The 14,771-nt window shown below is 43.3% G+C and overlaps 1 protein-coding gene across 1 annotated transcript; it reads left to right on the top strand.

The window, feature by feature from the left end:
• Nucleotides 1-4,234: 4,234 nt before the first annotated feature.
• On the top strand, nucleotides 4,235-14,065 carry GPR83 (G protein-coupled receptor 83). Its single transcript, XM_074955905.1, has 5 exons — nucleotides 4,235-4,263; nucleotides 4,567-4,631; nucleotides 4,729-5,075; nucleotides 7,806-7,939; nucleotides 8,785-14,065. The coding sequence occupies exons 1-5, from the start codon at nucleotides 4,235-4,237 to the stop codon at nucleotides 9,407-9,409; spliced, it is 1,200 nt and encodes a 399-aa protein (XP_074812006.1). The 3' UTR covers nucleotides 9,410-14,065.
• Nucleotides 14,066-14,771: the final 706 nt, after the last annotated feature.

Here is a 14,771-nt window from a genome sequence, read left to right as displayed (position 1 = left end):
ACAAGGCCTCTGTTTGCGAGAAGCTGGGAATGTGCGACGGGGGATGGATCACTTGATGATTACCTGTTCTGTTCATTCCCGCTGGAGCTCCTGGCACTGGCCACTGTTGGAAGACAGGTTTCAGAGTAGCAGCCATGTTAGTCTGTATCCGCAAAAAGAAAAGGAGGACTTGTGGCACCTTAACGAAATTTGTTAGTCTCTAAGGTGCCACAAGTCCTCCTTTTCTTTTTGTTGGAAGACAGGATACTGGGCTAGGTGCACATTTGTTCTGACCCAGTATGACCGTTCTTAGGTTCCCTTTGGTGTTTCTCCAATTCTTCTATACATTTTTACATTATAGATCACATAATTATTCTCCAATTGCCTCTTAACACATCAACCCTTTTGGCTTTATGTAACCTGTACGTTATGCATGCGCAATCTTTAATTTATCCAACTTCCGCTTTTTTTTTTTTTGCTCTTTATGTATGTTTTATAGCATGTCGTTCTGTGTCACCCTTCCCCTGTGTTTTCCCAATAAAAGGCTTGTTGTTGTTACAGGTTTGTTTGTTTCTACCTTAAAACTTCCAGCACAACATATTATCTTTGTTTTGTCAGCACAGCATCGTTTTAAGCAGATCAGCAATACGACGTAAAAGAAGAATTGGCAACACCAACTTATGCCAGCAAGGCTTTGGCTTAAGTGTTATCTCATCTAGACTCATTCACTATCCATAATTACAAATTATTAAAGTATAACTCATAAGCTCGTAATCTTACCGTTTAGCAATCCTTCATTTTTATATTTATCATATTCAGTATGTGTGTATTATCCTCCCCCTTAACCTATGAAGGGAGGAGTGTTATGGAAAACACAACGATTCTTTAGTGTCAGCATATCGTATCTTTAGACATGGGTTTTCAAAGCACAGTTTTATTCAAAGTCCAGTTTTGTTTGTGAATCATTACAAAGAAAACTTTATTAGAAATTTTCCTGTTAATGCATTTTGAAGGGTGTCTCAGTTATAGGGCCTTGATGTTTAGTTGCTTGTAATGGTATCCCAACAGGCTTGAGAAAGTGTTTGGATGCTCCGTCATGGATCAGAACATTCTGAATCGGCTACAACTGGATTTTTATTTTGCCCCAGATGGTTACCATGGACTGCACTCTGGCCAGCTGGTATCACATTCATTAGAAAGCTTCCTCTGAGCCATGCTTGTTGCTAAAGGAGTTCATCCATTCTCTCATCTGTGGAAGAAGTTAAAACTGGCAAAATAGCATGCAAATGAGCTCCATAGAGAGTCTAGCTCTATCTATACCAGTGGTTCTCCATCTGCAGCCCATGGGCCACTTGCACCCTAATCAGCACAAGCTGCGGCCCATGTGACATCCTCAGGGCCATACAAGTAGTATTGGATGCAGCCCACAATGGTAAATAGGTTGAGAACCACTGATCTATACAGATAAGTGGCTTCTGGCACACTAATGCCCTCTGAAGCAGAGTGCATGAAGTAGACTGGATAGTTCACCTTAGGAGTGCCCAGTGCACTGTGGGATGATGGTGGGAGTACTAAATGCACTAATGAGACTATTAACCTAAATTACCCCCAAGAGTTTACAAGGGCTTCTAATAAATGTTTGTATAAGGTCTAGCCTATTGAGACCCAATCCTGATTGGGGCCCATAGGAACCACTGTAATATAAATGATATTATATTACACCAGCATTTCTTGTTTGTACTGGGTCTTCCCAGCAGAGATTGGCACAATAGTTAAACACACAGACGTTAACATTTAAGTCAAGTGCGATGGACTAATAGGAAGAATATACCCCTCAGGGTGGGGAGTGCCTCATTTAATATGTATATTATGCACACATAGAATTCTAGAATCATAGAACCGAGAGGTCATTTAGTCCAGTCCCCTGCACTCAGGGCAGAACTAATTATCTAGACCATTCCTGACAGGTGTTTGTCTAACCTGCTCTTAAAAATCTCCAATCTTGGAGGTTCTACAACCTCCCTAGGCAATTAATTCCAGTGCTTCACCACCCTGACTTTTTTCCTAATGTCCAACCTAAACCTCCCTTGCTGCAGTTTAAGCTCATTGCTTCTTGTCCTATCCTCAGAGGCTAAGAAAAACAAGTTTTCTTCCTCCTCCTTGTAACAACCTTTTACATACTTGAAAACTGTTACCATGTCCCCTCTCAGTCTTCTCTTTTCTAGACTAAACAAACTCAATTTTTTCAGTCTTCCCTCATAGGTCATGTTTTCTAGACCTTTAATCATTGTTGTTGCTCTTCTCTGGACTCTCTCCAATTTGTCCACATCCATTCTGAAATGTGGTGCCCAGAACTGGACACAATACTCCGGTTGAGGCCTAATCAGAGCGGAAGAATTACTTCTCGTATTTTGCTTACAACACTCCTGCTAATACATCCCAGAATGATGTTCGCTTTTTTTGCAACAGTGTTACGCTGTTGACTCATATTTAGCTTGTGGTCCACTACGACCCCCAGATCCCTTTCCGCAGTACTCCTTCCTAGGCAGTCATTTCCTGTTTTGTATGTGAGCAACTGATTTTTACTTCCTTTGAGGAGTACTTTGCATTTGTCCTTATTGAATTTCATCCTGTTTACTTCAGACCATTTCTCCAGTTTGTCCATCCATTTTGAATTTTAATCCTATCCTCCAAAGGCTCTTGGAACCCCTCCCATCTTGGTATCATCCACAAACTTTATAAGTGTACTCTGTATGCCATTATCTAAATCATTGTGGAAGATATTGAACAGAACCATACCCAGAACTGATACCTGCAGGACCCCACTCATTATGCCCTTCCAGCATGACTCTGAACCACTGTAACTACTCTCTGGGAAAGGTTTTCCAACCAGTTTTGCACCCACCTTATAGTCGCTCCATCTAGGTTGCATTTCCCTAGTTTATGAGAAGGCCATGCAGGACAGTATCAAAAGCTTTACTAAAATCAAGATATACCACATCTACTGCTTTCCCCCTATCCACAAGGCTTGTTACCCTGTCAAAGAAAGCTGTCAGGTTGGTTTGACATGATTTGTTTTTGACAAATCCATGCTGATGGTTACTTATCACCTTATTATCTTCTAGATATTTGCAAATTGATTGCTTAATTATTTGCTCCATTATCTTTCTGGGTACAGAAGTTAAGCTGACTGATCTGTAATTCCCTGGGTTGTCCTTATTTCCCTCTTTATAGATGGGCACTATATTTTCCCTTTTCCAGTCTTCTGGAATCTCTCCCATCTTCCATGCCTTCTCAAAGATAATCGCTAATGGCTCAGATATCTCCTCAGTCAGCTCCTTGAGTATTCTAGGATGCAGTTCATCAGGCCCTGGTGACTTGAAGACATCTAATTTGTCCAAGTAATTTTTAACGTGTTCTTTCCCTATTTTAGCCTTGTCTGATCCAACCTCACTGGTATCCACTATTTTCACTGGTATCCACTATGTTAGACGTCCAATCACCACCAACCTTCTTGGTCAAAACCGAAACAAAGAAGTCATTAAGCACCTCTGCCATTTCCACATTTTCTGTTATTATTCCCCTTACCCCCAATTGAGTAATGGAGCTACCCTGTCCTTGGTCTTCCTTTTGCTTCTAATGTAATTGTAGAATGTTTTCTTGTTACCTTTTATGTCTCTAACTAGTTTGATCTCATTTTGTGCCTTGGCATTTCTAGTTTTGTCCCTACAGACTTGTTTGTTTATATTCATCCTTTGTAATTTGACCTAGTTTCCACTTTTTGTAGGACTCTTTTTTGATTTTTAGATCATTGAAGATCTCCTGGTTAAGCCAAGGTGGTCTCTTGCCATACTTCCTATCTTTCCTATGCAGTGGGATAGTTTCCTCTTGTGCCCGTAATAATGTCTCTTTGAAAAACTGCCAACTCTCTTGGACTGTTTTCCCCTTTAGACTTGCTTCCCATGGGATCTTACCTACCAACTCCCTGAGTTTGCTAAAGTCTGCCTTCTTGAAATCCATTGTCTTTATTTTGCTGTTCTCCCTCCTACCATTCCTTAGAATCATTAACGCTATCATTTCATGATCACTTTCACCAAAGCTGCCTTCCGCTTTCAAATTCTCAACCAGTTCCTCCTTATTTGTCAAAATCAAATCTAGAACAGCCTGTCCCCTGGTAGCTGTCTCCACCTTCTGAAAGAAAAAATTGTCTGAAAGAAAAAACAGAATTTACATGAAGCTGCTGCTGCAGGTCAGGATGCTGACAGGGGAGAAAAGGATGCTCAGGTGAAACCAGACAGATTTTCTTTTTCTTACACAGTACAGATGTAATTATCCCAGAGGAGAAGGGGGGGCATGGAGTAAAACCCAGTAGGAGTGCAATCTTGGACAAAGCGAGCACATCGGAGTAGCAGTAGTATTAAGCATCGAGTGCGCGGAGATTCTTGCTAGCAGCCTGCCTGAGACGGGAGATATAAAAGTGCTGAAAGAGAAGTCTACACTGACTGAGTGTCAGATCTGCATAGCCACAGCACTTGTCTGGATCACCTGCTGTTGTTTTGGCTGATAATGTTTGCATTTTGTTCACAGTTATGAAGACTGTGCTAAGGGAAGCAAGCAAGAGCTCGTCAAGCCTCCCGCTGACTGGACACACAGTATTGTTTCATAGATGAGCTATTTCTGAATCTGAAGAAAGAAGCAGCGTTTCAGAAATGGTTACTCATTATATATAGCTCTCTCTCCCGTATTTAGCTAATGCCTTTGACAGATCAGCAAAGCTTCCCATCAACAGAAGTTTTGAAGGATCTTTTGAAATACCCAGCATCTCCAGTTTTTTTTCCTGGAATAACTATACACTTGCTGACTGGCAGAGCTTTGTGGACAGGAGAAGATATGGGGCAGAGTCTCAAAATCTTACAGCGAAAGCCCTGCTCATTGTGGCATACTCCTTCATCATAGTGTTCTCGCTCTTTGGGAATGTCCTGGTCTGTCACGTCATCATCAAAAATCAAAGGATGCACTCTGCTACCAGCCTGTTCATTGTGAATCTAGCTGTAGCAGACATAATGATAACGCTGCTCAATACTCCCTTTACTTTGGTAAGAACCTGACAGAGGTCTGTTCCCTCTCGCTCTACTTTTTTTCTCTAAACCGTGGGCATCTGTAATGGAAAATGTATCATTTGCCTTTTCTTCCCTTAACAGAAATAGCTTAGTGTGTGGAGTTCGCCTCTGATTGTTCTTGCTTGCACTCACGGGAATGACAAATGACACTAGTAAATGTGAGGCTGCAATTTCAGCTTCCAGTCATGTTAAAGCATTAGAGTTAGTTTAATGACTTTTTTTCTTTATCCTGTTATATAGAGTTATATTCTCAGTTTATCCTCTGCTAATGCAAGATAGTTCTATGAGACACTTGCTAGTAATCTTTCCAGACTAGTTTTAAATGTCTGTAGGGATGGAGTCATTACTTTTTGGAAGATTTAACAGGTCTTTTCCTTTTCTAATTGCTATGATCCAGTTAGAAACGTAATAATACTAAAAATTGCACCTGTGGTTTATGCCCAAGGACATTGTTGGCACTAAACTAGTCAGAATAATAGGGCTGTAGTTTCACAGTTTTACCGTATTTAATTATTTTCCCTCCCCTGAGGAGCTTCCAGTATAATACAATGAATCTCCCTTATTTAAAAAAATGGTTAATGGTCAGCATCATGTTACATGATCTGGTGAAAAGAGATACTTGCATCGTACCTAGATCAGGGATGCGGGAGTATCCATGTATCCAGTAGGGATGGTGGGATGAGGGGAACTGACTTGTTGGCAGTTCTTCGGGTACGGAGGAAAATATTCTGAAGGAAGTCAGACAAATGCTTTAGAAGTTGCTCCACCATACTGGCTGTGTGCATATTGCCAGGTCAGTAAAGTGGCACTAACATAACTGTATTTCTGGATCACCTCCCCAAAAATCTTGACTCTATTTAATGTCCTATTGCAGACTTCAGTAATCAGCCAATAAATCAAAGGAGACAGAAGTTAGATAAAAGAAAGGAGTGATGTGTTAGCCTGTTTGTGACCTGCAGATTTTTAATAATCCTCTTGGGATGGAAGTCAAAAAAATGACCACAAGAGCAGCTAGTAGTGTACTGACAATGGCACAACGAGTCGAATGTCAGGCATGTGAAAAGTACCCTAATTATGCATGTAGAAAGCTAAATATATTCCCTGATGGGATTGTTCCTAGGCTCGGTTTGTGAACAGCACATGGATATTCGGGAAGGGGATGTGTCACATCAGTAGATTTGCACAATACTGCTCCCTCCATGTCTCTGCTTTGACTCTTACAGCAATCGCAGTGGACAGACACCAGGTGAGAGTTCCCTTAAGCTAAATGGCCATGAATTGAAAATGCTGGAGCAGTCCCTTATTTTAAAATAAGAAATTAAAAACCATTTTCTGAACACCTCAGACCCTAAGGAGTTTAGCACAGGGCACTCTCTGTAAGACTTGTCAGGGTGGTGGTGTATTTTTTTTTCTAATCAGCTCTCTGGTATCACTTAAGGAGGAGGAATAAGTACAATTTAGGGGCTAGAGGGTGTGCTGGCAGTCTGGAATCCTGGCTTCTGTTCCCAGGGCAGCCACTGGCTTTTTACTCAAACCTCTCTGCATCTCTAATAAGTTGGTAGTAATACCTGCCTCAGAGAGGGAGAGTGAAGCTGAATGAACTGCTTGTACTCCTTCAGCCAGGGATCTCAAAGCACTTCACAAAATATTATGTATTATTCTAAATGCAGGTACATGCTGCATCTTCAAATCTTAACTTAATATGCTAAATTCACATAAGAAGCAGAGCTGTCAAATAAATGATTTCCAAGGGACACTAATTTAAATAGTATATTTAGCTCTGGGCAGGAACTGGGATTTCTATCCCAGGGAAAATTTTGCATTTCCAAAAAAATGTGTGTTCTGAACGGGCACACAAGGCGGGATATGCAAAATGTGCTGGGAGAGGAGCGTTCTCCATACATTCCATTGCAGAATCACCCACATGGAATTTTTCAGTAATGTACAATTTAGGTGCCACAGCAGCCTGCCTAGCATGCTGAAAGCCCACAGAGCCTGGGTGAGCAGGGAGCCCGGTCGCAAGCTCCACACCAGAGGGGCTGCTGAGGAGCCAGGGAGCTGGCCAGCTTGGAAGCCTTGGGATGCCAGGGCAGGGTGCTGGGGAGCCCGCCAGCCTGGGAGTGAGGAACCTGGGCTCTTGGGAGCTTTCATTTCAATTTTCCCAACAGGAAATTTCAGTATTGCAGAAAATGCATTTTCTGTCGGAAAACCATTCGGCTGTAATGATACAGGAAACCCACCATTCTTTGTGTCACTGGTGCTGTCAAATACAAACATTGAAAGCATTTTAAAAACCTCCATTCCCCCCTTTATTTATATTGTTGAATTAGGCCCATCCTGCAAACTGATGTGCAAGGGAAGAACTTTGTGCCTGCCCGGGAGCCCACGGAAGTCAACCCATCTCCATGTCGGTGCAGAAGTTCACCTTCGCAGCTGCAGTAGCGGGATCGGGGCCTTTCTTTATCCATTTCTCTCAGCTTGGACTACGAAAGTTAATTACTTCAATTCAGCTTTCATTCAGAGTCAAGTTCGCTTTCTGGTTCTGTAACCTGAAGTCAATGGAAGTTGCATGCAGGCAACTCCCATGCAGTGTTGGCTCATTAAACTGCCACGATTACTGCTGTATTTAAGAGTGGGAGATTATGTGAGGAAAATCTCATAATTATTAAAATGTCATCAGGCCACGTGTTTGTTTATTCCAAACAGGTTATAATGCATCCTCTGAAACCACGCCTATCCACTGCAAAAGGCATTGTCTACATCTCTGTCATCTGGAATATGGCAACGTGTTTCTCCCTCCCACATGCTATTTACCAAAAACTATTCACTTTTGAATACAGGTAAGGCTGATCCCTGCTTTTGATCTGCAGAAACATATTGGGCCAGATACCCAGCAGGGACAAGCAAGTGTAGCCTCATTGAAGACAAGGGAGCCATGTCAATTTACACCAGCTGAGGATCGGATCTGGTCCATAGTGTACATCTATACCTTTCCCAATGGCTACTCTTCTACTATTATTCATCAACAACACAGTGTGTCAGATGCATCAGGCCAGATACACAGTTCGCATAAATTGGCAGTTTACACCAGCTAGCGATCTGGCCCATTGATTGAGGCGAGGATTGGAAAGGCGGCCCTAACTGGTTCTTATCTAACCCCAGCTCTGACTCTGACTCCCTGACCAAGTGACTCAACCTCTCTGTCTTAGTTTCCTCTTCTGCAGAATAAAGATAATAATACTACCTGTCACCCTCTGTTGTGAGGGTTAATTAATGTTTGTGAAGTGTTTTGCTGATGGAATGGATCATAAACGTGATAGACTTTTTATTACTGTTTACATACAGAAGTTCATTGAAAGGTAGAGTGAGTTTCACTTCACTCCTAAGAACTTAATTTTGTGCAGCTGGTAATTAGACGTTGCAATTAATTAGTTTCGTAAGGAGATCATGTCATGCATGCTGTGAGAAATTATTCTGATCACATTTCTTGTAAGCTACGCTATGGGCCACCTCCTCAGTTGGTGTAAATTAGCATAGCACTGCTGAAGTCAATGGAATGATGTGAATTTGCACCACTTGTGGATCTGGCTCTTTGGTTTTATGACAGGAGTCTTGTCTTTCTCTCCCTTACTGTGATACCCAGGCATATTTGTTCATTCATTGTGATCAGTCCTTTTATCTGCAGTGAAGAAGTCACCCGATGCCTGTGTCTCCCAGATTTCCCTGAACCAGCTGACCTCTTCTGGAAGTATCTAGACTTAACAACATTCATTTTGCTCTACGTTCTGCCCCTTTTAATCATCTCTGCTGCCTACCTGAGAGTGGCCAAGAAACTCTGGCTGCGCAATGCCATTGGGGACGTGACCACAGAGCAATACTTCGCCCTTCGGAGGAAGAAGAAAAAGACCATTAAGATGCTGATGTTGGTGGTTGTCCTCTTTGCTGTTTGCTGGTTTCCTTTAAACTGCTACGTCGTCCTCCTTTCCAGCCAAACTATTCGTACCAACAATGCCCTGTACTTTGCTTTTCACTGGTTTGCAATGAGCAGCACCTGTTATAACCCCTTCATTTACTGCTGGCTCAATGAACATTTCAGACTGGAACTGAAGTCTTTTCTCAACATGTGCAAAAAACCACCTACCCCGAGAGAGCACAGGTGTCCATCCACAGTTCCATCCTACAGAGTAGCCTGGGCAAAAAACAGCAACTTCAAGAGGTCTCAGGTCTCCCATGTCCTTCCATCAACCTCCAATCTCCAGTCAGGAAAGACAGACATCACTTCAGTTGAACCTATAGTAGCTGTGAGTTGAATGATGCAATAAAATGGGAACATGTGGGGTATGCACCAGGATTGCAGGCGGATTTGGTGAAAGCTGAAGAGTGTGACACAGAGACACAGGGATCCTTGACTACTTCACTATAATGCACACACATATGTGTGTGCTGTTTGTGCAGAGAACCCAGAACCATAGGAGTCAATGCATTCCTATTAGCAAGAGAGTTATCTCTTTAATGCAGACTGGTAGTATATCTATACAGCCTTCAAAGAGAAGACAGACAGCATAGCCATTGAGAAGGGAGGGAAAAACCCTTTTCTTTGTCAGGCTGACTTTGAACTGGTGGCTAGCAAAGAACTCTCTGTGTATCTGTAACTATTATCTGTCGGTACTGCTGTCCAGTGCGGTCCTTTTTCCTCGGAGGTTTGTGTGTGTGTGTGTTGCCTGTTGTTGAGCTAGAACCAAAACACTGAAACCATTATCTAAGTACATTGAGTCTCAGTATTAAAAATGTCTTTTAGTGAACACAGGATTGGTAGAGACAATTTCACCGTTATGGTGCTGCTTGAATCCAGCCCAATTTAGGAGTGACAGAAAGCTGTTACCAGGGCTCTTTAAGGCAAGCCAGGCTCAACCTTGCCTATGACCTAGCAGCCATCCCCTGCTAATGGTGATATGGTAACTTAATGCTAATTACTGACCCCAGCTGTGAAAGGGTTAGGAGAAGACTGTACAGCCAGGGAGGGAGAGGCTGAAGAGAAGGCAAGGCTCTCCTGCAGGCAGGCAGAACTCACAGGGAGCAGCACCGGCTCCTGTGGGGGAAAGCCCTAAGCTAGGGCTACAAGGAGTAGGGAGATCCCTAGGGGAAGCTGCCAGAGTCCCTGCGGAAGACTTACTAGTCTTCAGCAGGGAAGGGAGAAGCCAGAGGCCTGAGAGGCAAACGGAGGCCATGTTAAGCAGAGGCTGTTGGGAAGCAGCACAAGGGGGGATTTAGAGGTAGGAAGTGGCCCAGGGAAACAGCAGCATGTTTGAAGAAGCAAAGCCAACCGCTTACTGCAGGATCCTGAGGGTGGGCCTCAGTTTCCCTACTTGAGGAAAGGGCACGCAAGCCTCACTGCAGAGGCAGATTAGGCTCCTGTGAAGGCGGCTCAGAGGGAAGGCCCTGAGGACACTTCAGTGCAGCCATAGAGGGACAGAAGAATTATTATTTGGGTGTTTAGCTTGGACCTTTTGTTACCCCTGAAAGGGACTGAACTTAGGTGACTTGGCCGAAGGGCCAAGTCACCTAAGACCTGGTGAGAAGCAGAGGGCCAATAGGAGGTGGTGGGAATGAGGAACCCTTGCAGTGTTGCACTCTGACACAAGGGTGCACTGCATGTGGTTAGTACACTACGTTACACCTTGTAATGGGTCTTCATGGGCCCGTGTGATATATGGTTTGGTCTTAGTCCATTTCCAAGTGAAAAAGTGTCTGCATCATAAGTACCATCACCCAAACTATCATCAGAGATGCAATAGGTTGGATGGACGTGGAAAAATGGAACTGTGCTATTACCCCGATAGATGCTTCCTGGAAGGCAGGGTTGAGGCACACTGAGGGAAGAAACTGTACTTTTTAAAATACATAAACAAAAGATGACTTTGGACTTCTGGCTGACAGTTCAGCAAATTTTGCCAGGAATTTTTTAAAGGAAATCTAGTTACAGTCCCATAAAATCAAGTAAATGAAAGAATATTTAAGCAGTTCCTATGGTCAGAGAATTAAAATCAGGAAATCATTTCTCAGTGCATTGAAAGTACTGCACAAGCTCATTTAGAACAGTAATGTTTACAAACCAAATTGTATTTGGTTTAGAATCTTCTTTGCCAGAGTATGTCTGAATCATCATCACGTAGTAGCTAAGGAATCCTGCAACTTACATCTAGAATTTAGCATTGCTCCCTTGCTCTGTAATGCAGTTGTGTAGCTGTTCTCAGTTCAGAGATGGAGGGACTATATATGTTATCTTCTAAAATGCTGTATACATTACCTCTTTGAAATTGTGTCCACACAAACTATCTGCTTTAAAATAGTAGGACTGATGGTGCATGATATCAGGCAAGGAAACTCCAGAGCCTCCAAAAGCTGTGTTGTGAGCGGTGATGTTTACCTATGTGCTCATGGTGCGGAAATCAGCTGGCCATTATCAGCGTAGTGCTCCCAAAGGTGCCCTGTTCTACATGAAACACTCAGCAGCTAACAGTAAAAGGAGAGAGAAGACTGTTGTTTTAAAGGAAAATAACATGACTGGAAAGAGAAACCAGTTGTAACTGATGTCCTGTACCAGTTTCTGGTGCCTTTGACTTGTGCCAAGTTTTTCATGGCTGTATATTTACAGAAAATAAAATGTATGCAGCATTTCTCAGCTAGCCTATCAGTGTGCACACCACTGTGTTAAACAGAGGGAATGTCACACCCCCTGGTCTCTCAGGGCTTTTCTTCTCAAGGCATCATCCAGCTCTCTCTCAGAGTCAGGCTTTACTCTGTTACTCTCTTGTTAAGGTCCTAAGAGTCAGCATGTCCCTGATATGTAGAGTCAGCTGCTTCTATCACCCCTTCAACCCAAATATGTGAGCAACCCTCTCTACCACTAGCCCCACCACCACCACCAATATGCCAGTCGCAGGAAAGTAATTCTCAGGGCCTGTTGCCATTACCCCCCACTCGAACAATAGATCTTGATACATTTGGGGGGAAATGAACCTTTTGACATTTGAGTTTATAGCAAGAATGTGACAGAAAAAAATCAGTCGTGGGGTTTTTTTTAACCCACAAACATAACCCATGGGGCAGATCCTCAGCTGATTAACTCAGCATTGTTCCACTGATTTCCAATGACTGAAGATCTGCCCTCCCCCCCCCCATTAAAACTTACAGTAAAGAGCATATAGTATGTGGGCTGACAGAGGCAAGAGGCTGCCTGCCCAAGCACATCTCTGGTCCAATGGAAAGAGCTGGGGAAAATCAAGCTAAAACAGGCCACCGCTGTGGTCACTGTGGGGACTGGAGCACAGTCCCCTTACTTTGTACCAGTTCCCATGTGTATGTAAAATCAACTTGTTGAAAGCTGCCCATCTCTGCTCCATTGGGAGTGGAAGACAGGAAGGTACGGGGCTGTAAGGAACCCTCCTCCATGTTAAATGTGTAAAAGTGGCCAATCCCATATATCATTTGTTCAGTGTATTGATCCTTTCATTTTTCCCTTCGCCTTTGGTTCAGTCTTTCTTGTCATCATGTTGATCTTATTTTATTTCAGCCTCTCTCATAACCCCTTTGCTGCCATCCATCCTTACTCCATTTTCGCTTATTTTTCTTCTCCTTCCAAGGTACTGAAAATGGTTAGAACTGACACATCCCCAAGAGAGCCCAATAGAAGAAAGAAGAAGGTCAAAGTCCCAGACCCCCTAAACAGCTCCTCCTAGAGATACCATTCCCCAGAGGCACCCATTCCTCCACCCTTCTCTTGTGGGTTCTGTTGAGGCAGGGGATGATGTGGGCACTAGTTCAGTTTCTGTACATAATCCAATGGCATTTGACGAGTTTAAGACATAACGTGTAGGGGAAGAAAGGGGGTGGTTCATTAAAGACTTTGCCCCCTTTGGCCACTCCTCCCCATCTTACTGTCTGTATCCCGCATATACTTTCAGAGGATCATATTTTTAATTATTAATATTTGTTTTATAGTAAGGCCCACAGGTCCTAACCAAACCAGGACCCCATGTGCTAGGGAAGCAATGGTGGAGAGGGAAATGCAAGTGTAAGCAGAGTGTGAATGAGCTCTCCCCTGACATCTGGTCATGAGCTGAGGGGAAAGACTTGAGGAGAAGACTGTATTTGCATAGACACATCTATTCTGCTGAGGTGTGCAGCAGATGGAGCTGCTTTTGCCAAAATGATCAATTTTGGCTGATTTTGGGTTACAAATTACTCTAGTTTTTGAATGCACGGGTAAGAAAATGTTATCTTCATTGCACAAGTAAAGGGCAGCAGAACTGTTCTTAGCATGCGCTGATGTAAGGGGTTCACCCTAAACTGAACCTTATTTGCAAAGCAGGGGATAGGGATGCCAAATCATAGTGAAGATGAGAGTGGGTGAGGGAGGATATTCCTGTCTGGGGGGTGTATGCTGTTGAGAGAGGCCCAGTGACTGTGTGGTTTCCCCCTCTCCAACATTTAATGATTAGACTCCACTGAAAATCCTTGTTTCAAGGTGGTGGTTCCTGGAGCTGATATCAGTGCTGTATGGGGATTGAGGAGTTAAGCCTTAGAGCTTGTGTGGGGGCAGTGAGCACAGAGACTGCACTGGCTGTGAGGTTCCTCACTGCCTGCTGGAATTGCTGAGATCTCAGTTAAGCAGTGATATCTCAGAACATGATGTCGTGGGAGCAGCAAGTGGCAGTGACCAGCAGCAGTAGAGAGCAGTGGTAGCAACAGAGGCATTGCCTGATGCTCCCGACCCCCACAGGGATAGGAAGGGAACCCTGTGAAAGCACCTCTGAACTCTGGGTCTTCGCTAGCCAGGGACAGCAACTGTGAGTGGGATGCAGAGGAGGGAGAGGGGAGTGATGTGTTAAAGGGACATTTGTTTGTTGGCCTTTCCCACCACACGGTGGGAAACTGAGGCAAAGGACACTGCCCAACACACTGTGGGGTTGGGATTTTTCTTACAGCTGCATGCTTTTGAATATGGTTGTGTTGTTTTCCAAAACTAATGCTTGGTTCCCTTTCCCTTTTAATAAAAGTTCTTTTGTTTTACACAGACTCTGTGCGTGCAAGAGGGGAAGTATTGCCTCTTAGAGGCATCCAGATATGGTTGTAAATTTTTCCAGATTACTGGGTGGGGGCTCAAGCTGGTTCTGTTGCTGCTGATTCCACCTGGCAGAAGGGTTACCCTGTGAAAAAGAATCACAGGGACATATATCAATGGACGAAGATAAGTAATCTAGGAATGACCGCAGGCCCTATGCTCCCCACACTGTCATGGGGAACCCAACCCAGTAAAGACAAAGATTTTTAAATTTCTGCACGTTTAAGTGAATCAAGACCAGATTTTTCAGTACCTTACAAGACTGAGACCTTAAAAAGGAAGAAATGCATTTGATAGCATATTGCCAATAAGAAATCTTTCAGCACTTTGTTAACGTGGTATTTTTTGAACTAGTTATGTAATAATTAACCTTCTCCAGCACTTCAAGAGGAGACTGGCCACCAATATTAAATACTCTATAAAACAAGTCCAGGTTAATGCATGAAAAGAAACGTCACTGAAATACTCTTTATTGACGTCAGACAAATATGCATTCGTGCTAAAGAAAAATACCCTGCAGTGATTTTCAGAATCTGATGGTTTTTCCC

The sequence above is a fragment of the Natator depressus genome, chromosome 1 (genome assembly GCF_965152275.1).
Source record: "Natator depressus isolate rNatDep1 chromosome 1, rNatDep2.hap1, whole genome shotgun sequence".
Taxonomy (NCBI): domain Eukaryota; kingdom Metazoa; phylum Chordata; order Testudines; family Cheloniidae; genus Natator; species Natator depressus.
This window is presented reverse-complemented; position numbering and strand designations above follow the sequence as displayed.

Bases quoted from the DNA above. Each gene is read 5' to 3' on its own strand.
- GPR83 (XM_074955905.1), top strand. From the start codon at position 4,235: ATGCTGACAGGGGAGAAAAGGATGCTCAG. The intron at 4,264-4,566 runs GTGAAACCAGAC...TTTTGTTCACAG, and splicing joins GGGGAGAAAAGGATGCTCAG to TTATGAAGACTGTGCTAAGG. The intron at 5,076-7,805 runs GTAAGAACCTGA...TATTCCAAACAG, and splicing joins TCAATACTCCCTTTACTTTG to GTTATAATGCATCCTCTGAA.